General features: G+C 37.7%; 1 protein-coding gene across 2 annotated transcripts in view; it reads left to right on the top strand.

The window, feature by feature from the left end:
* Positions 1 to 22,904, top strand: part of RELN (reelin) — a 518,443-nt gene that overhangs the window by 336,331 nt on the left and 159,208 nt on the right. For both annotated transcript variants that reach the window (XM_032643899.1, XM_032643900.1), the window contains exons 13-19: positions 3,992 to 4,104; positions 5,442 to 5,650; positions 6,409 to 6,537; positions 7,226 to 7,335; positions 10,917 to 10,983; positions 17,726 to 17,959; positions 18,623 to 18,784. In XM_032643899.1, coding sequence (XP_032499790.1) covers positions 3,992 to 4,104; positions 5,442 to 5,650; positions 6,409 to 6,537; positions 7,226 to 7,335; positions 10,917 to 10,983; positions 17,726 to 17,959; positions 18,623 to 18,784 — 1,024 coding nt within the window. The remainder of the gene's footprint in view (positions 1 to 3,991; positions 4,105 to 5,441; positions 5,651 to 6,408; positions 6,538 to 7,225; positions 7,336 to 10,916; positions 10,984 to 17,725; positions 17,960 to 18,622; positions 18,785 to 22,904) is intronic.

Here is a 22,904-nt window from a genome sequence, read left to right as displayed (position 1 = left end):
AGATAGAATAACTGGAGAAGGAACCAACTGAAGTTCACACCCAACTGACTAGGGACTATGAGAATAGTCTTGAGAGGACACATTTCTCTCCTGGATGTTTGGAAGAATGGTGCCATTTCCCAAAATAGGAAATGTCAAAAATAAGTATGATCACAATAAAGATCAAGTGTGCAGTAGAGGATTTTGATACTAGATTTGTTGAGGTTGAGGGTTCTGAAAGGCCATATGAAGGCAGAAATTCTACTCAGGGGCTGAATCGGATTTGAAAGTTGTCAGCATACAGGTGATAACCGGAGCCACTAAAGTTGCTGTGTTCTCCCAAGCAGGGGACAGAGTAAGCAAAGGACATGAAAACACCTTAAGGAAAACCCTCACCTAAGTATAGGTAGAAGGAAAAGGAGTAGACAAAGGATGCTGAGAAAGGGCATAAGGAAATGCAGGAGGAGGGCGTGGTTCTATGCTAAAGAGGGAAAGGAAGAGAGTGGTTCAGGGATGGGATGACAGGGAGGTGATCAGCAGTGTAGGAAGGCCACAGAGACAGAGGTCAGAGGTCAACCAGGACAGGGCTGAGAGCCCACCTGTGACTCCCCATGGTGTGGTGCCTGGGAAGCCAAAGAGCATAGAGTTAAAAGAAATGGAGACGTGGCACTGACTGAGAACTGCTCTTTCAGGAAGTTCACCAGTAAACACAAGGAAAGAAATGGGGTCTGACCTTGAGGAGAAAGCAGAATCAGCAAAGGTGTTTTTAGAATAGGATATGGTAGGCTAGGCTAGGCTAGGCTAGGACAGGATGACAGTAGGATAAGGTAGGATAAGACTGGATTCTACAGAAGAGACTTCAAAACTTTGGTAGCTGATAGAAAAGAAAACAATATGGGAAGAGATTTAAGATATGATAGACAGTTTGTAAGTAACCCCTCACTAAGTATGGTGCCTTAGGAAAATCAGTGACTGATTGTTAATCTAGATCAGATCACACTCCTTTCTTCTTAGACACTGCCTACGTGTCTTTCCTGGTTTCATCCTTTGGTTCATATCAGTCTGCTGTGACTACCATTTTTGGAAAATTTGCTCAACTTTCAAAGTTTGGTTCAAGTTCTGTTTCCTTCATTCACACATTTTCATTTATACAACACAAATTATTTGAGGACTAGTATCCAGCACTGTTCTTAGAGCCAGAATGCAGTGAACATGACAAAAATAACGTAATATACATCATTCATTTGGGTTTTTTGGTTTGTTTTCTTTATTATTCCTTCAACAGATATTTACTTAGCATCTCCTATATACCCAGCCCTTTTAGCCTACACTTGTATCTCTTTTCTCTGAATTTTGACTGCAGTTATGGCAGCACAACACAGTTTACTGCTAATCATCATTCTTTCATGTATATTAGACATGTGTATTAGTTACTTGCTAAATTACAAACTTTTTGAGGTCAGGGCTTATCTCCCCTTTAGGCCCAATGTCCCGCACATAGTCAATAAAAAAAAAAATCACTTTCTTAATATAAATGAGTGTCTTAAATCTACTTAAAACAGGATTTAAAATACTTTAAAACTAACTGTCCATCTAGTTTCTATTGAAATTTTCTGTACCTTAATTGCTGTACAAAACGCCCTTTGAGTCATACCTTTCCACAATACATCAAAGTGAATGAAGCTGAAGAAGAATCCGTGTCTTTCTGTAGGAGCTGCTGTCACTGAAACTTCACAGAACTGATAAATTGCCCCAAGAGGGATCTTTCAGATAAAGTCTGTCATCATTTTAAAGTCTTGGCTCCTTTTGGACTTTCTTCTTCTGTCATTCTAGGCTGGATGAGCCTCCCATGTGGGTTTCTGTTCTCTCTGAAACTCAGGTGCAGTTCACGAACTGTTCTTGAGAGAGCAGAGAGGATTTACAGGGAACAAATTTTAATGAAATTAGAGAGAATTGTTGTTTCAGTTCCTATGTCTCTGGATGTGGTGCTTTAAACCCACACTGCCTGTGACCTTTCACCTTTTTTTGTTCTTTTTTGGTAAGTCTTTAATATGGGCTCAATAGTCAATTCTTAAAAGTTACATTTTAAAAAAGAGAATTTAATTTTCATGGAGGTCTTTCCCCCACCTCTCCCCCCCTTCCAGACTGTCATTTTGAATGGCTTTACTTGCTATATTTACTATAATCTTAAAGTATGTAATGAAATGCTAAAAATATGATATCAGTTGTCAAAATCGTGAGATTTTTCTCGACAGGTTGCTGCCATTGAACAATAAACATCTTTTAGGATGAGGTCTGCATTATCCCTATATCTGGCTTCTCTATTCTCAATTCAGATTACTTAACTCAGTAAATATTTATTATATGCCAAGTTACATATGTCTGACAGATGTAACATGCCAGATTTCACAAATACCACCATCCAAGTTACTTCTGTTATCATGGTCTTTCTTGTACTGGTCAGGTTCTAGCTTTCTTACCTAACATCACATTTCAGTAATTTCTCCCCAGGATCAGATCCCAGTTACCCAGATCGAGTTTAAGCCAGACACTTGCAATAATTGACACTTTATTTTTTTATACAGATGGTGAGTCTCAGGCTTTTTTTTTTTTTTTTGCGGTATGCGGCCCTCTCACTGTTGTGGCCTCTCCTGTTGCGGAGCACAGGCTCTGGATGCGCAGGCTCAGCGGCCATAGCTCACGGGCCTAGCTGCTCTGCAGCATGTGGGATCTTCCCAGTCCGGGGCACGTACCCGTGTCCGCTGCATCGGCAGGTGGAGCCTCGACCCCTGCGCCACCAGGGAAGCCCTCAGGCATTATTTATTGATTTTATTAGATAAACTCTTAAAGGGTAACTTTATTCTAGAGTTTTTGAGGTTGCTTTTTTGTCACCGTAGAGTATTAGCAACAAAAATTGCCTGTAGATAAAAATTAACATTAATGGTGGTTGATTTAAGAACTGGAAGAGGGTTTTTTTAAAAGATAATAATAAAAAGTTAATGTTATAAATTTTGGACCTTAGGGGTAGAATATTTGCCAGGAAATCCATGTACATATCACCACTCCTGCTATTATGTTTGGTGCTGTTATGAAGGATAATGGTGAGTGGGGAGAGGTTTCTGGTTAGACATGTAATCCTTTAAAATCCAGGTTAAGCTGACAATTGATAGAAGCCAGCAGTAATAAGGATTATTGGCCGAATGCGGTAGAATAGAGGGTCAAAGGCTGAGACATAACATCAACTCCTGGCTCTTCCACCAACTGGTTAAATTATCTTCAGTTTCAGGTACTTGCTCTGTTATTCAGTTGCATCATCAGGATGATCTTAACTACCTCTCAGTTCTAACTTTATATCATTTCATATGACTATAAAGTAGTGTGATAGGGAGTAAACTACTCTGTATAGCTTCCAAGAATCAAATGAAGTACCAAAAGTAAAAATGTAAAATGAGCGACATCTAAAATACAAATACCCCAATAAAGATGTTAAAAAAACATCTTTTTCCTAAGTACTAAAAAAAAAAAAATGCAAATACCTAATATGTGCTAAAATATTAAAGATACTACATACAACAGTTTAAGTAACACACTGCTTCAGAAATCCTTGATTCAGTGAGTCACCACAATTTTTTTAAAACCATAATCAATAGGTTCTGAACTTTGGCCATAAAGACCTCAAATATAAGGAAGTAATGGTTTATTAAAAAGCAGAGCACACTTCTTTAGTCAGAGTTAAGATATGGACAGGTAGTCACAGTTTGTTGCAGACTATTATTTGAGTAATCTCATTAAGTAAATAGTTTGGCCTTCACAAATGTCAAGTCTTTGATCTTTAGCATGGCCTATCTGAACTATCTTCATAAATTTTTCCTTTGGGTCTGGTTACCTTTGTTTAGGGTCATTCTTAAGTGACACCTGGGTTTCATAATTATTTTTTATCCTGAAATTTAACACTACGTTTTACATGTTAATGGATGCAAGTTGGTTCTAACACTTAAAATTTTTTGTGCAGGAGGGATTTGTGACCCTGGAGAGTCTCATGAAAATGATATCATCCTGTATGCAAAGACTGAAGGAAGAAAAGAGCACATTACACTGGATACCCTTTCCTATTCCTCATATAAGGTACCCATGCCAATCTGTGTCAGACGGCCCCACCCCAGTCCAGGTCAAAACCATGAAGACCATGCTAGATGCCGTGCTAGAGGATAAATCTCTCTTCTGGCAGCCAAGGAAGTTGCCACATTTCTTTAAAACAGTGACATGGACATTATTTTAGCGTTCACTTTTTTTTCCTGATATAAGCAAAAAGTGAGGTTTTATCAGGAAGAGTGAATTACAGCCCATTAGAGACAATAAGGAGGAGCCCAGTACTCTGACAATTATTCTCGTCCCTAAGAAAGCCCTAAAAGTGGCTCTAACTATGCAGCTTCACAGACTTAGCATCAGGCATAGTGACTATTAATTTAGCATTTGAGGTTCCTAGGCAGAAGACATTGTAAAAGTACAGATTGCTATTACCTTTGATTTTTTCTTTGATAATTTGAGCCAGAGATTGAGTCTTTTGAGCCAGAGATTTGCCCTTTGGATTTAGGACAGATGTTGGCTCTAGTTATTTGCAAACATCTTCAAAATTATGTGATGCTTATCACAAGGTATAAAATTATCCTTTTCTAATAGTAGATGTATTTGTGCTGAGAGTACACTCACACATTCATTACTAGTTAGCCTTCCCTCCACGTTGATGACACCTTCGGGACTTTAAAAAGCTTGAACACAGCCAGCCTCTAGCATCTCATAGCTTCAGTTAGGAAGACAGGAGATAAACATCAAGGCTAGAATAGGGAACAACCAAAGAAAGTATCCAATACACTCCACATGCTACGGTCACCCAAGTTATACCATTTGGGATTTCATAGTGGACCACTCTTCCAGCTGTGACTAGGTAGGGTTACACCCGCTCTGGTCAGCTGCATGCCTCAGACCAAATCAATACGTCAGTTATTGTGGATTAACTCTTTGCTCTGGCTGTTTCCACTTAGATTCCTATTTTCAGAATACCTAGTTTGGCAAAGAATTCATATTATACAATACACTTTAAAAGAAGACTGATGATGAAATGTCAAGTTGCTTTTATCTTGTGCTAAGGTACATAAAATGGATACATATGCTTTGATAACTTTTAAAGACCTTAAACCAGTTTATCTTCAGGTAGAGAGGGCCTGATCAGTCACACACAGGGAGTTCCGGGTGTCTGCAAAGGAGGAATTCTCAGTGACTAAAATGAGTGCCCCATGAGGACAGCATCTTCTACATGACATAACAAATGGAACATACAGAATATTGCTTGGTGCTTAATCAGTGGCAGTTATGTACATAGTAATTGCAAGATTGAATTTAGGAGAATTCACAGACTCCCGTAGGGAAGGTTATGAGTGATTTTGGTTTCCTTTGTTTTGAAGGTTCCATCTTTGGTTTCTGTAGTCATCAATCCTGAACTTCAGACTCCTGCTACCAGATTTTGTCTCAGACAAAAGAACCATCAAGGACATAATAGGAATGTCTGGGCCATAGATTTTTTCCACGTCTTACCTGTTCTCCCTTCTACAATGTCTCACATGATACAGTTTTCCATTAATCTGGGATGTGGAACACAGCAACCTGGGAACAGGTAGGAAGCCGCATTCTGTGCGCCTGTGGACAAATTAACGATGAACACGTGGACTTGGCTATTAAATCAGAGCAACTTCTCAGTAGCTTTTCAGCTGAATTTTTAATAAAATGTCCATTAACAAAATACACACTTTCCCTCAAAGGAAGAAAAAAGTTCTTCAATTAATATGTAGAGTATGATTAGATAGATTTTGATTAGAAATGGCTTTATGCTAAGAGCTTGGTCTTAGGTATCAGAGGTGTTTGGAGGAGCTGTGGCAGCCATCCATTCCGACAGATTGCTGAGAGAGCAGAAAAAACAACCAAAGAAAAGCTTGACCCCAGTTGGTTAGTGACCCCGTAATAACAGGCACAGAAATCAATTAGCACTTCAAGAGCTATGACTTCTCGGTTTCACTTGCTGAAGTGTTGCCCTTGTCCTTTCTAAGGATTTTGTCAGTCTGACATTCACAGGATGAAGCGGCAGTGTGAGACATGGTAATTGCCTTGCCATCTATCAGATTCAGGAGCACAAACTCAAGTTCCCATTCGCTGTCTTTAAAACATATTTTGTTTCTATAGCAGTAATTTAACTGCTTGCTTGCCTTTTGAAAGCTGGTCAGACTTCAGTAGAGCGGAAAACAATCACTTTGGAAACAGCATCTTAATTTGTACAGTAGTTCTACAGATGTTTAATGTACCTCGCCAGAGATGAGTCATTTCATTACATTTGTTATCTTTGCCCCTTTTTTGTTGTGCTTGGTCTGGTGTTATCAGTGTCAGCTTAGAGTTTTCTACCAACCATGGGCGTTCCTGGTCCCTGCTCCACACTGAATGTTTGCCTGAGATCTGTGCTGGGCCACACCTTCCCCACAGCACGATCTACTCCTCGGAAAACTACAGTGGGTGAGTGCATTCTAACATAGCAAGAGATCTGAATCCATGTTGCAGACTCAAAGTCGATGAGTAAGCCTGAGATTAGTGTTTTTGGCATAACAGGTAAGGAAGCTGCCTTCTCTTTTTCATCTGATTTAGTAGTGATCTCATTTTTAAAACAGTAACTTTGGTAAATCTGATGCAAGATCACAATTTGTAGAGTCATTCATTCTTTAGGTATTTGGCTTTTATATTTTGGATTACATAAACTTAAGTTCTATACGATGACCCTATAGTTACTGCCATAAGGCTTATTGCCAAAATACTTACTTAAGAAAAGATAGACAAGTGGAAGAAAGTCAAGCTTTGGAATTGAACCTGGGCTCAAATCCTGGTTCTGCCGGCTATTGATACTTGTGTAATGCTATTTACTCTAACTTTCCACGTAAATTAAGGACAATGATTGACCCCCTTAAGGACTGTTAAGAGAATTAAAGATGACTATGTAAAATACTTGCCACTTTACAGGATAAGCACTAGATAAATAGATCAACAAACTCCACAGGTGAATTTAAAGAGTTCATTACCAAACTTAAGTGCTATCTTAAGCATACAGAGACTAGAACTTCAAAAGCATGTAAAATAGATTCAAAAGATGTGAACATGGATGTGAAGCTGTTTTGTGCTAAGAAGCTCTTTTGTGCTAAATTTCTTGCAGGTGGAACCGAATAACGATTCCCCTTCCTAACGCAGCACTAACGCGGGATACCAGAATTTGCTGGAGACAAACGGGACCAATCCTTGGAAACATGTGGGCAATTGATAATGGTTAGTTTATGTCTGTCATAATCATATGTCATTGATGTAGCGTCTTCCTGTGCTTTTGTTCATCAGCACAGACTTAATCACCCTTCTTAGTCATGGTCTCACGATTCATTAAATGCCCTTTCTTCCCTTTCTCCTTTGCATTCCGTTAGAAGCCCAGGGATACACAATCAGAAAAAAAGACAGTGGAGTCAGCAATATTAGACTTATGTTTCAACATACATTATTTTAAAAGGCATAAAGTCGTGAAACTCAGACTTGCAGTTGATGACAAGGGATATCCTAACATTTTCCCTGAATGTTTTCTACAAAATTAACATACATACCATCCTGCATGGATTAAAATAAGACCCATTCTTCTCTTAGTAGCTACCACCACATCTGGAATGCTTCTCCTGTAGATGCAGACACCACACATCAGGAAACATCATCTCTAAAATGAGACTTCTGAAGTGAAACTGTTACCTCTTTTTCAGAAAATAGTATAAAAGGAAAATTCAGAAATACACAAAATATCCTATGTTATCTTTAATTTTTAAGTGAATTGTTGATAAACAATGTTGTTGCATTACATTAAAGCCAATATCACTTATGACAAGTGCACTGAGAAAAGATAATATTTAATCTATTGGAGTGCATGACCGTAAATTTCTTATATTTTTTATTAATAGCCAACTCTTTTAATAATTCTCATTACAGGCAGATTCATAGATTCCCTATTTTCAGAGAGTATATAAATCTGACTGAAGAGTTATACTACAGTGAAGTAGAGGGAAGGAAGGAAGGACAAAATATCAATACTTAGGCAAATTTAGTAGTATAGCCACTGACTTGTGTCCATTTTATAAAGCAGGAAAAGCCTACACTGTTGTTTCATGCTGATTTTCCATCTCTTAATAATATTTTTGTTATTTTTGAAAATATAAAAATTGATACATAATTCAAGAAGTTTTACATTCTTGAAACTCAGGAGTAACTTCAGGCAAGATAATTTGGTGATGAGCCAATGTAAATTTTTTAAACAATCTGTATTCGAAGAAGACCAATAAAAGACCCAGACTTCAAAGACCTTATGAGCTGTATGGATATAAACATATGGACACAAACATAGTGTATTTGCAAAAATGTCTAAGGATGAATTTGTTAAGATGGAATTTCTCCATTGGTAGACTACTTTGCATAGTATTTGAATTAATACACCTGTTAATTAGCTCTAGGGAATGAGTATGTGCCTCTGGTTTATGGGATATGGATGACATTTTCCTGCTGTCATACTTTTCAGTGGTCCTATAATGAACTTAGATTACTTTAAATAATCATAAAAGAAATTGGAAAGTCAGTAATGAAATAAAGCATATAAGGAAACTAAGAGCACAAATGAAGTCACATAAGCCTGTGAAAAGAATATCTAAATTTCCTAAAGAAGGCTAATAAAACATGATTCTAAGTCAGAAAGTCAGAAAGTCCTGAGTTCCCAACATCAAGCTTTGAGTAGAATGAGAAAAGATAAAAATACATGGAATAGGTATGGTTAGGAGTGTGGGTCGAATGCAGAACTAGAGGCAGAATCTCTTAAATTCTGACATTATTCTATACATGAGGCTTTCGCGGAAGCAGAACCTGCTCTCTGGTTTCTTTCAAAGGCAAGGGGAGGACACACTGTCACTCCCTCCCAAGGGAAATGTGTGTCAACTTGCCAAAGAACCCTTGAAGTCTCCTCCATTTCACTATGGAATTTCAGAATTATATCAAAGAAAAAAAACAGAAAAAAACAGATCAATATTGGAAATTATCCTGAAATTCTTAGCAAAATGGAAGATCCTAGAGCCCAATATGTTTATTACCACTTTTTAATTTTTAAAACTGGATTGCATCAATGATAATAGTGAAGAAAACTATCTTTTCCACACTCTTAGAAAAACAGAGCCTGTAAATTTACTCATACTGCAAATCCTAATGACTTCACCATTAGCAGGGGAAGATGACAACAAAATTCTTATTTCCAATTTTTTCATTGACTTGGAAAGTCTTATTCTACTGTTGAGTTTTTTTAATGATGGGGACTTTGTGATGTATGACATTGGTACACTATAGGGCAGCCCCGCAGAATGCAACGAACCGCTTACAGGACTTAGAGCAAATCCTACAACAGCCATAAAATCAAGAGGGCTGGGAAAACAATCCATACACTCTTCCATGTTAAAGAAGGATGAAGCCCCTTTCTGATTCCTCAGCACTCGGTGTCCAGTGGAGCCATCAAAGCAGGTGGGGCAGGAAGGTGGTGAAGGATACTTGACTCTAGTATGAGATGATGATCATAACCATATGGTGCCAGGTTCCAGGCATGAAACATTTAGTTTATTCTTTCCTCAAGGAATATTATCCCACTTTAAAGGATAGGGACACATAGGCTTAGACAGGATAAATCACTTATCCACAGTTTCCCATGTGAAGCCAAAATTTGAATCCAGGGTTTTTTGACACCTAAAACCAATACCTTTTGAACAACTGAGCCTGCTATCTAATCTCTTCCTAAACCAACAGTTTCCTTGAGAAAGAGTTTTTCCACTGGCCTGCTTTGCATCTCATTAGCTCTCATTTCCCTAACAGCTGCACCTGTTAACTGACTTCCAGGGATTAAATGCTTGTAGAAGCATAGACCACAGGAAAGTTTTTTTTAAAAATAAAATTGCTTAACTCTTTTGATGTGATTACAAGACAGAGGAGAAAATGATAATGAATAGTAAGTTTGTTTATGCCTGAAATTGAATACGGGAGGTCTCAGTAACCATTGCGTCTCTAATTCCTCATTGGTTTGTCCCACTTTCACACTATTTGGTATGTTACTGATTGTACTGATTATCAAAAGTTTAATATCTTTAAATGTATTTGAGTCTGAGTATCTCAGAACCTACCATTCGACAGTCAGGGGCCCTTTTCTCAGCATTCCCAAGGTTAGAATTTAGGTTTGTAAGATCATTATCAGTCAAGCCCACCATTTAAAAAAAGGTCTGCATTGTAGAGAAGACTTTATGCTCAATCATAGATTTTAACTCCCCACTTCAGGAAGGATGAATTAATGTTTAGAAATACATACAACAATCATCTGAAGTGGTATAGATTTTCCTCAGATGAAAATGAAATTATAGTTTTTTTAATTAAATTATAATCTATTTATTTTTTGATATATCAAATTGAGCCTTTCTAAATTCTTTATTTCCACCTGAAGAATATAAACTTTGTGGAGAGTTCAAAACAGAAGCACTAATATTCTGCCTGAAATCATGTTAGCTGAAGAGACTCCATTAAGGAACCCAAATCATGTGGCCCTACTTTCTCTGCTATGGAAGATTAAAATCTTGAAAGGATTATTTAAGTTAAAAGAGTTCTGTTAGATTTGTAACTAAGCACTTAGCTTGTCACGCAGCACTCTATATGTCATCTGGATTCCTGTGCACAACATACATACAAGGAATGAGATTTCATGGGTATTGCTTCACAAAATTGTTTCACATGCTGATGGTGTTCTTGGTCGTCTTTCCAGTGATTTTGCCATCTTTCACATGCTCTCTTTTGCCCTGCAGTTTATGTTGGTCCATCGTGTCTCAGATTCTGTTCTGGCAGAGGACAGTGCACTCGACATGGTTGCAAGTAAGCGGTTCTGAGTAATATCTATACTTCTCTTTTTTGATATGTGCTTTATATACGGAAACCATGGGTCATATTAGTTTGTTTTAATTTCCGTTTTAGGCTTTTAAGGTCTTTGCAAGACTAAAAGTAGCATACTCCAAATGGAATTTAAGTGTAATAGAATATTAAACGTATTTTGTAAGTGGAAGTTGCTTAATAAATAAATTTTCTGTTAGGCTAAATTGTGAACAGATGTAGCATACTTCATGTAAATTCGTGAACAAATTTGAATTCTTCATAGTTTGATGGCTGCCTTTTCCATCTGTAGTTTCTTCAATATGGTATTTCCCCATAAACTTGTTCTAGTGTTCATGAGTCATATTTTAATTCCTGGCATGCTTTGTAAATGAATTATAAAAATCAATAATGACCCATAGACCCAATGTTCAAGGAAACTGGAGTGGGCCAAATTAACAGATTTGATAAGAAAATTCATCATCTCTAAATGTAACTTCAAATCTTGCTTACTTTTGAAAATCTTTTGAGTCTTCAAAATGATATATAAAGAATTTTATATAATAATGATGTTGAATATGAAGTATGAAATTACACATAAACAGTTTAATATCCGGTCACCATCAGAGCATTGCATTATATTTATTTATAGCAAGAATAGATAGTCATTATGTCATTCACCTATAATATTTAATTATAAGATATCCTGAGAATTACTGAAACCACAGTCTTTTTTATACAGGTAAGTTTTCAACAATGGATCATCTAGTCTCTCTTCTTGTCCTCCAAACAAAAAAGAGTCATTAATTAGCCAGTTAAATAATTAATTAATGGAAAACTCATTTTAAAAAATCATAAAAGTGCTTTGAACCTGATCATTTAGAAATTATATATATGAGCCAAGACATTGGTCACCACTGAGATTAGAGTGTCGGGTTAACTTTGTTATTTAATTGAAGTATACTTGCTTTACAATATTGTGTTAGTTTCAGGTGTACATCATAGTGATTTAGTATTTTTGCAGGTTATATTTCTTTATAGGTTATATAGTTCCCTGTGCTATACAGTAAATCTTTGTTTTATCTATTTTATATATAGTAGTTTGTATCTGTTAATCCCCTACCCCTAATTTGTCTCTCTCCTCTCCCTCTCCCCTTCCATAACCACAAGTTTGTTTTCTGTGTCTGTGAATCTGTTTCTGTTTTGCTATATACATTAATTTGTATTATTTTTTAGATTCCACACATAAGTGATATCATATAGTATTTGTTTTTCTCTTTCTGACTTATTTCAAAAAGCATAATATTCTCTAGGTCCATCCACATTGCTGCAGATGGCAGCATTTCATTCTTCTTTATGGCTGAGTAATATTCCATTTTATATATTATATGTTCCACATCCTCTAATGTAAATCATCTGTAATGGGCACTTGGGTTGCTTCTGTATCTTGGCTATTATAAATAGTACTGCTATAAACATTGGGGTGCACGTATCTTTTCGAATTAGAGTTTTTGTTTTTTCCGGATATATACCCAGGAATGGAATTGTTGGATCATATGGTAGTTCTGTTTTTAGTTTTTTAAGGAACCTCCATACTCTTTTCCAAGTAGCTGCACCAATTTACATTCCCACCAAAAGTGTACAAGAATTCTCTTTTCTCCACATCCTCTCCAAAATTATTGATAAGTATGTACTTATTGCCATTTTATTTCTTGTTTTCCAGTTGTTTTTATAGTTCTTCTTTGTTCATTTCTTTTTCCTATTGTAGCTTGATGATTTTCTTTTGTAGTATGCTTGAATTTCTTTCTTTTTGATTTTTGTGTATCTCTTTTATATGTTTTATTTGTGGGTTCATATATGTTGACCCATAATTATATCTACTTGCTTTAAACTGATAAAACTGATAATTTAAGTTCAAATACATTCTAAAAAACCTACATTTTTTACTCTCCTCACCCACATTTTGTGTTTTGGCTGTCATTTTTTACATCTTCATGCTTATCCCTATACTGTTTATTGTAGTTATGGTTGCTTTTATAATTTTTCTGTTTTTTAATCTACATACTGGCTTATTTAAGTGATCTTCAGTCCTCACTATATATTTTCCTTTCCTATTGGGATTTTCCCTTTCCTATAGGTTCTTGCTTCTTTTTTCCATTTAGAGGAGACCCTTCAACATTTATTTTAGGGTAGGTTTAGTATTGCTGAATTCTTTTAGTTTTTGCTTCTCTGAGAAGTTCTTTGTCTCTCCTTCTGTTTAAAATGATAATCTGGCTGGGTAGAGTATCCTAGGTTGCAGATTCTCCCTTTCAGGACTTTGAATATACCATGCCATTCCCTTATGGCCTGAAAAGTTTCTGCAGAGAAATCAACCGATAGCCTTATAGGGTTTCCCTTGTGTATGACTGTTTTTCTCTTGCTGTCTTTAGAATTCTCTATCTTCAACTTTTGCCATTTTTATTATATGTCTTAGTGTGGGTCTCTTTGGGTTCATCTTGTTTGGGACCCTCTGTGCTTCCTGCACCTGAATGTGTTTCCTTCTTTAGGGTGGGGAAGTTTTCAGCCATAATTTCTTCAAGTACATTTTGATCCCCTTCTCTCTCTTCTCCTTCTGGAACCCATTATGCATATGTTGGCATGTTTTATATTATCCCATAGATCTCATATGTTGCTTTCATTTTTTTCATTTGTTTTTCTGTCTGCTGTTCTGATTAATTTCCATTATTCTGTCTTCCAGATCATTTATGCATTCTTCTGTATTATTTAGTTGGCTATTCATTGCTTCTAGAGTGTTTTTTATCTCAGAAATTGAATTATCTGTTTTTGATTGGGTCCTAGTTCCTTGTTAAGATGATCTGCGTTTATATTGATAGTCTTTCTTAATTCAGTTAGCATTTATATTACCAACTTTTTTTTTTAAATGCACAATGTGAGAGTTGTGATTTGACTTTTAAGAATTTTCTTGTCTTTTATAAATTTTTTTTGGCCATGCCACGTGGCACGTTGGGTCTTAGTTCCCTGACCAGGGATTGAATCCACGCCCTCTGCATTGGAAGGGCAGAGTCTTAACTACTGGGCAGCCAAGGAAGTTCCTATTACCAAATTTTTGAATCCATGTCTGGTAGACTAATTATCTCTGTTCCATTATTTTTTTCAGGGATTTTCTCTCTCTAGTTGCGGTGAGTGGGGTGGCCACTCTTCGTTGCAGTGCGCGGGCTTCTCATTGCGGTGGCTTCTCTTCTTGTGGAGCATAGGCTCTAGGTGTGCAGGTTTCAGTAGTTGTGGCACGCGGGCTCAGTAGTCGTGGCGCACGGGCTTAGTTGCTCCACAACATGTGGTATCATCCTGGACCAGGACTCGAACCTGTGTACCCTGCATTGGCAGGTGGATTCTTAACCACTGTGCCACCAGGGAAGCCTAAGGGGGTGTTTTTATGTGAGAGCATCCCCATGTAGACTGCATGTGCCCAGTGTCTTTGGTGTGAGGACTGGATTTGACGTGGATGCCAGCCACATCTTTCCTCAGGGTCTGCTGGCCACTATCACCTTGATAGGGGGTGTGGTTGATGCTGGAGGAGCTAGAGCCTGTGCAAGGTGTGAGGCAGGACTTCCTCTCTGCTTCATGAGTGTTAGAGCCATGTCAGGGGTGGGGTCTGCTCCACAGTTGCTGGAGGGGAAGACCTGAGGGTTGGGCTCCAGCTGGCTCTGTTCCCTTTAAGTGTACGTTATGCCTTCTCCTGGCACTGGGGCCTTTGCCCCAGTGGAGGAGAGTGCTGAAGTAAGTGAGGCTACTGCACTTACAGAAGTCTGATGTGCTGCTTGTGTAGGTATCTGCAGCTCTGCTCAGATGCAACCCAAGTTTGCATCCTTTGCCTGTTGTCATTTCCTAGGTCTAGTGCAAGGTTGTGGCATGGAGTGAGCAGAGCCAGAGAGTTTGCTCGGCTGGGACTGGGGGTCGGTGCTTGTGGTTGCAGGAATTGAAGCGGCTGAGCCGCCATCAGAGGTCTGGGTTGCTTCTGGGGTGTGTAAGCGCAACAATGGCCGCCGCCGCCCCACATGGACCACACCCCAAGCCCCCAAGCCTCCTCTTGGTCCCTAGATTGAGTTTTCTCCCAGGACCTGTCTTCCCCAGATGGAGCACCAAGCTGTGGCATGGAGTGGGCAGGGTTGGAGCATTTGCTTGTCTGGGAGCCAGTCGCAGGGGCTTCAGCAGCTGCACTGCCATCAGGGGTCTGTGCTGCTTTCATGGTGCTGCCAGAGTAAGCTGCACTGCCCCACCCAAACCCCAGGCACGCCAGGCTGCTCCTGTGCCCCATATCAAGTTTTCGCCCAGGACCTGGCAGCTCTAGATCCAATGCCAAGCTGTGATGTGGGCAGGGTTGGAGCATTTGTTCAGCCGGGAATGGGGGTCACAGTGTGTTGACCGTGGGGGCTGGAGGAGCTGTGTTGTCACCGGGGGTCTGGGCTGCCTCAGAAGCACTGTTTAGTAAGAAGCAGCAATGGCCGCTACCCTACCGAGACCACACCCCAGGCCATTTCTGCGTCCCTAGATGGAGTCTTTTCCCAGGTCCTGGTTGCCCTAGATCCCATGCCAAGCCATGTTGCAGAGTGAGCAGGACCGGACTGTTCACCTAGCCTGGATTGGGGAGCACGGCGAGGTAGCAGCCGCTGGTCCAGAGCTCGCTCTGCCCTGTCTGTTGGCAAGCCAGCACCCGTGAGTTCCTTGCGAGTGGAGTCTAGGCTTCTCCAGCCCTTCTGTCTGTCCCAGCTGTTCTCCCAGCAGCCAAGGGGGCTTGTCTCCTCCATGTAGGACCCCAGGACTGGGACGCCCAGTCTGTGGCTCACTTCCAAGGGTGAGGGTCCAACCATACAGTCCTTCCTTTCCTCTTAGACCCCTCCCAGAGGTACAGGTCCCAAACTGATGCCTTTTTTTCCCACCCTGCCTGGTTACATGGCCATCTTTCTTTGCAGCCTTGGCTGTATAGGAGTTCTTCTGCCGGTTTCCGGTTAGTTTTCCATGAGAATTGTTCCACATATAGGTGTATATATATCTTTTTTTCTTTGCGGTACGCGGGCCTCTCACTGTTGTGGCCTCTCTCGTTGCGGAGCACAGGCTCCGGACGCACAGCCTCAGCAGCCATGGCTCACGGGCCCAGCCGCTCCGCAGCATGTGGGATCTTCCCAGACCGGGGCACGAACCCGTGTCCCCTGCATCGGCAGGCGGACTCTCAACCACTGCGCCACCAGGGAAGCCCAAGGTGCAACCTTTTTGATAAAATGATGATAACTATAACCCCCCCCAAAGAATATCCAATACACATAAAATTTGGCGTTTGATTTCAGTACATTCACACTCTCCATGGACCCTCTGTGAGGCCAGCATAGATCCCAGTTTCTGCACTAGTGCTAAAGAAGTAGCCTTATGAGTTGTGCCATAATATCACTTCATTGGTACACTTGCTTTATAAAAGCTTATTTCACAGACTCACAGACATAGAAAACAAACTTATGGTTACCAAAGGGGAAAAGGGGTGGTAGAAGGATAAATTAGGAGTTTGGAATTAGCAGATGCACTCTACTATATATATAATAGATAAACAACAAGGACCTATTGTATAACACAGAGAAATATATTCAATATCTTGTAATAAACCATAATGAAAAAGAATATATGTATGTATAACTGAATCACTTTGCTGTACACCAGAAACTAACACAACATTATAAATCAACTGTACTTCAATAAAAAATTAAAAATAAATAAGTAAAAATAAAAGGCTTGCTTCAAATTTTAGAGTGTTTTGAATGCTTAGATGAGAACCCTGCCACCCACCCAAAAAGACACCAATTTAATTTTATAATGGGAAACATAGTAAATATAGTGAGAAAGAAATAGTGCAGTAAAAATAAAGAATTTGAAACTAATTCCTGATGAGCAAACTCCTTAAAATATAGAAAGTTTCTGATATTCAATTATTAAGTCATCTGTGATGAGTTTTCTCACTGACAGAAGACTCAGGGAGCTCCATATATATTCTAGTCAGCTAACATAAATACAGCACATCCTTACATGGCAGCAGGCAGGCTGGTGTGTGTGTGTGTGTGTGTGTGTGTGTGTGTGTGTGTGGTGTGTTTCTTGAAGCACCGCTAATGTGGAATTCCACTGAGAGACAACACAGTTCTGCTAAGGACATCTATCTAGGTCAAGGGTGTATACATTCCCTTTATAATGCCAATCTAGTTTCCAGTCTTTTCCAAATATTTCCAGTAATTACTGTCAAAAACAGAATGTGTATTTTTACATTTGTTCATAAAGGAAATTTATTCTAGATATCTTATAGAAGTATTTTATTTATGTTGTTTCTTTTACAAATTTAATGAACATCATTGTGAATAAAATTATATACATATAATATACCTTTTACAAAGATTTTAAGCTGGAAATGTGCACAAGCATAGATGCATTTGCAGATAAATTACTGGCATTGGTTGAAGGTGAGTGCTGAATTATTGTTTTAATCATAAGATTTTTTTTACAGCAGGACTGTGCAAAGGCTGTATTCTTTTGGGATATTTACAATTACTTCTCCCATGTCAAGTCTTCACATTCAGTATTCTCCAAAGACAAATGAGCTTTGATTACCATTCAATCCAGTCCTGGCCTCTGGACTTCCTCATCCTCAAAGTGGATAAAGGAATCCCTGAAAGGGCCAACAGTTTAAGATTTAATATCATGGTTTCTTTTTCAGGTGTGACCCTGGATTTTCTGGCCCAGCTTGTGAGATGGCATCCCAGACATTCCCAATGTTTATTTCTGAAAGCTTTGGCAGTTCCAGGCTCTCCTCTTACCATAATTTTTACTCTATCCGTGGTGCTGAAGTCAGCTTTGGCTGTGGTGTCTTGGCCAGTGGTAAGGCCCTGGTTTTCAACAAAGATGGGAGGCGTCAGCTAATTACGTCTTTCCTTGACAGCTCACAATCCAGGTGAGTTAAAGCAGGGTGGAATACATACAGAAACAAGATAACAATTGAATTCAGATCTATTAATTTTCACTTTTTTCTTTTTTACTAATATATATCTTCTGATTTTCAACCAGGATGAAGGAAGCTTATAGTTTATATAGAGTTGATTTGCCCTGGTTTTTAATAAATTAAAAGGCTCACTGATGACGTTAAGATACTAATGACTGACTAGATTCTTTAAAATATGAACTGTTAGCATCAAAACTGTTCTTAAGCCAAGGGCTAGTTAATTATTTATGTAGTTTTATTTACTTGACAGCTTGCAGAGGCTGATTAGATTTACTCTACATCTCTCCTTCCCCCAGTGCTTAATAAATAATGCAGCAAAAGAATGATTGGCGTTTTAACTGTATGTACACAAGTATGTAGTATACAAATATGTATAAACATACCGTTATATTTGTATAGTTATATCTGTCTACAAAACACATGCAGTGACCTCATCTTCTACATATATTCATACATCTCACAGTGAAATTACTTACATTTTATAGAAGAGGGATGAGTGGAAACCTACAGCTTTTGAGTAGTTTATTTAAATTTGTTCAAAATTCTTTAAAAGCCAAAATGAATGTTATGATTTAAAATGTTTATGCACACTAATTATAGACAATTCGTGTCTAGGTTTCTCCAGTTCACATTGAGGCTGGGGAGCAAGTCTGTTCTGAGCACATGCAAAGCCCCTGACCAGCCTGGTGAAGGTGTTTTATTGCATTATTCTTATGATAATGGGATAACTTGGAAACTCTTGAAGCATTATTCATATCTCAACTATCATGAGCCCAGGTATGTTGGAAAACACTTGGAAAAAATGGTAAGGGTGATATCTCCTTCCTGGGGAAATCATCATTCAAGTGGTGTAAGAGTCCAGATGCTTTTGCATTGAGAGATGGTGAGGACAAAGATTGATGCCTCTTGCAATGAAAAGCTAGAAAGCTGCATTCTTGTAATTCATTTGCCCTACTGACTTCTGGTAATTTGAAGAAATTTATTCTCATATTCTTAAATGTGCATCTAAGGGAAATATTTTGATACCTAGGAAAGAGAAAAATAACTAACACTACTTTCCTTGTTCAACTATAGTGCAAACTATTAGGTATGATTTTAATATGGTACTAAATTATAAATGCTGTTGATAAATCTTTTTAGCAATGTATGATAATATAATAAATTATATGAGATAATAACTCATAAAATCCGATAACCAATTTGCATGTAATATAATTAAGTAATGGGTATAAAGAAGTTTTTCTAGCATGTATAGAGTCCCTGGCAAAGATGGAGTTGAGAATGTATTTAAAGCCCTTTCTTCAGGCCACTTCTATTTTTCTTTGGCTTATATATTTCATAATATATAGTCACAATTGTGAGATTTAAGTTTTACTTGAAGTAGGGCCATCCTTTAGTTTGGGAGAGTGGTAATCAGCATTTGTGATACGATTTCGGAAGAGTCCAGAGAGTCCTCTCCTTTTCTAGAACACTTACTGACTTGCTCACTGAAATTCCTTCAAAATAGCAGGAGAAGAGGAGGATGGGAAAGTTAAAATAGGACTAGAGGAGGTATCACTGTGACTTACATTCACTTTCCGATATAAAGAGCTAATACAGTTTACCTTCCTGGGAGTACATACATGTTGATCATGGAAAGATATGAAAAAGAGTGAGGAGGGCTTCCCTGGTGGCTCAGTGGTTGAGAGTCCGCCTGCCGATGCAGGGCACACGGCTTCGTGCCCCGCCCGGGAAGATCCCATGTGCCGCTGAGCGGCTAGGCCTGTGAGCCATGGCCGCTTAGCCTGCGCGTCCGGAGCCTGTGCTCCGCAATGGGAGAGGCCACAACAGTGAGAGGCCCGCGTACCGCAAAAGAAAAAAAAAAAAGAGTGAGGACTTTGGGCATTGAAGTGTGCATTGGCACCATGGCAGAAGGACAGGGGCAATGATGATAGAGTTTATATACTTTAAAATTCTGCCTAGAGCTATCCCTTCATTTAAGTATTTGCAAATAGATGAGAACTTTTATTTTCATTAGAAGATGAAGTAGCATGTAACAGAGATAATAGTTAACAATTATTATGAGTGGTAAATACTATATGTTGTAAAATTTAAGAGAATGCACCAGATGTGTTGAGTCTTTTCCCTATAAGGGTAAATGTAAGACTAAACTCAACTTTCTCACTCAGTAGAGACATATGAATCCTAAAGAAACATTTCATAGGTTCTCCATAATAAGCATTAAAAGAAAATTAAGCAAAAATCAAGGTGATAATAAAAATGATGAAAGCATGAAGAAAATATCATTGTTCTAAGTTAAATTGGCCCAAAACACAGTTTTTTCTAACAAGGATGGACAGCTTCAAAATTCAGTAATCAATTTGTAGCATGAAATTTAATTAATCTTGGTTGATATGAAAAGAAATTATGCATTTAATGTACTATTGCAAAGGTACATTTAATCTTGTCTGCCATTTGACAGCAACATTTTTCTTCTAAGCAGAACCAAGGTGGCTTTTCAGCATTAGGTATGTGCACAGCTTGAAAGATTAAGATCAGAGGGGAGATTTTTTTAAAAGGAGAACGTGGTAGTGGAACCAAGAACACTTACATTTTATATATATTGCCTCTGTCCAAGAGACTCTTCCCTCCTCCCCCTCTCTCTTATAAATATTAATAAAAGGTGACATGGCAGAAGTAGAATTTGATATATTCTAGGCACTAAATTATGCTTTATATGAGAAATAGTACAAACCATGTAAACTCTCCATGAGACAGTTAATTATTGATGCCTTTAGCCATTTGCTGTGTTTTCTTCAGTATAAATTGCTGCCTGTAATTGCTGTGAATTCCATATTGTTCCTTTCTGCCATGGTTGTTCAAAAATGAAGTGTGATCCATAAATTAGATGTGATAGTTGGCTAACTACTGTTATTCCTAGCTGACTTCTAATAATTTCCTTACCTATAATTCACTCAGTAAGTGAAAGAACTCTATCTGCTTGATATTAATAAAAGTTGAAGTCTGTAAATATATCTAAGTTAATCTTTTAATTCTAACTGACTAGACTGCCTTGTGAACTAATTGGCATTCTTATTAATATAAAACTATATATTTTTGGTGAGGCAAATTATTCTAGATTTTTCTTAATTATAGGGCTTGGTTTCTTATTCTAAAATTATTGTGAAGTCTAATTATATTTTATTTTTGTCTTGATTATTATGTTTGATTACAGGAAATCCATGAGCTTAGTACCTATCCAAAAAAGGAAGCTTGAGACAGAAAGTTGACCTAAGTCCCTGGGTTCTCATCTAGGAATATTCTGGTCAAATGGCTCCATAGCCATTCTAACCAGCCACTGTAATATGCATAGAGTGGTAAAGCAGAGACTCCCACCCCACTCCAAGATATAACGTAGAGGTAAAGGATGCAGACTCTAGAGCCATGTTCCCTAGGTCCATAGCCTGGCATTGTCAGTTAAAAGCTGCTTAACCTAAAAGAAAATCTTTAACCTCTTTGTGCCTCTGTGTTTGAATCTCTGTCAGGGTATACTGATAATATGTACTTCATCTATGCAGCAAGAAGTTACTCTTTTTATATGCCAGACACTATTCTAGGTGCTAAGATACAATAGTGAAAAATAGAAAAAAGTCTCTGACTTTGCCATAAGGATATTATTATCCCAGTTTCACAGATGAAGATGCTAAGGCACATAGAAGTTAAATACCTTCACTGAAGCTTCAGAGTTATCAACCATGAGGTGACAAAGTGCATACTTTAACCCAAGAGTCTGACTACAGACTCACAGTCTTCACATCTCTGCTGGGGAAAATATTGGGCACTTCAGTTACTGTTCTCACACACATATGCACTTTATTTTCCTTTAAAGTTGCCCGAAAAATTCTACTTCTCAGTTGTTAATTTTTAATATTATATTTATTTTCATCAGAGAGAACAGTAACTGCTTTTAAAATTATTAATATTAAAAGAAAATTATAATTTTCTAATAACATAATGCTAATCAAATTAAATTATTAAATTAATGCATGATGTTTTCATTGTTGAGCCAGTTTGAATATAGTTTATTTTATTCTATATTTGATATGTAAACATAAATATTATTTAATTATTTAATAAATAAATATTTAGAAAATTAAAGTGAAAATTACTGAAATAATTAAGTATTTAATAAGTACTTTTCTTTTAATAAACTCACATTGGTTAAAAAAATTCAGCAGATCGTGGAAAGTACTTAAAAAAATCATAAACCTGTTATAGCTATGTCTTTTTAGTTTAAGAAATATTTTTTAATTTATATTTCTGTATTTGAACATTGATTTCTCATCATTTAAAAAGTATGTTTTCTCACATTACAAAAAGTCCTACCAATTTTTTACTGTTTATATAATCAATGGTGATAATCGTGTTATTCCACCCCATATTTTCATATGCAGATTATTTAAAGTAAAAATAGATATTACTTTTAATAACTTTCAGTATGCAAAAAATTACATTTTCAAGATGTGATTTAATGTTTCTTTGTGTAATAACTAAAGATGAACATAATACAAATATGAAAATCAATCTAATTTCTCAGTAAATCCAGCCTTAGACATTGAAGTTTTTAAATAATTTATTTCTAAGTTATCCAGCTAGTCACCTGTCTTAGGGAGTTTTTCTTTGCTCACTAGGAAGAAGATTCAGTCCCTTCAGTGTACGTTTACTGCAAACACCTCTACTGGTGTATAATTGTACACTGATGGAGATAAATGTTCCATTTGCTATTTGTTTCACATCGCACCTTGTGTACGGATTTGAGCAGCATGGTACTATGATTTATGGAGCTTTCAAGCAGATGTCATTGCAGTGGCAATTAATATATAGTTCCTGCTGCTGTGTACAATGATTGCTCCTGGAA

The sequence above is a fragment of the Phocoena sinus genome, chromosome 9 (assembly GCF_008692025.1).
Source record: "Phocoena sinus isolate mPhoSin1 chromosome 9, mPhoSin1.pri, whole genome shotgun sequence".
NCBI lineage: Eukaryota > Metazoa > Chordata > Mammalia > Artiodactyla > Phocoenidae > Phocoena > Phocoena sinus.
This window is presented reverse-complemented; position numbering and strand designations above follow the sequence as displayed.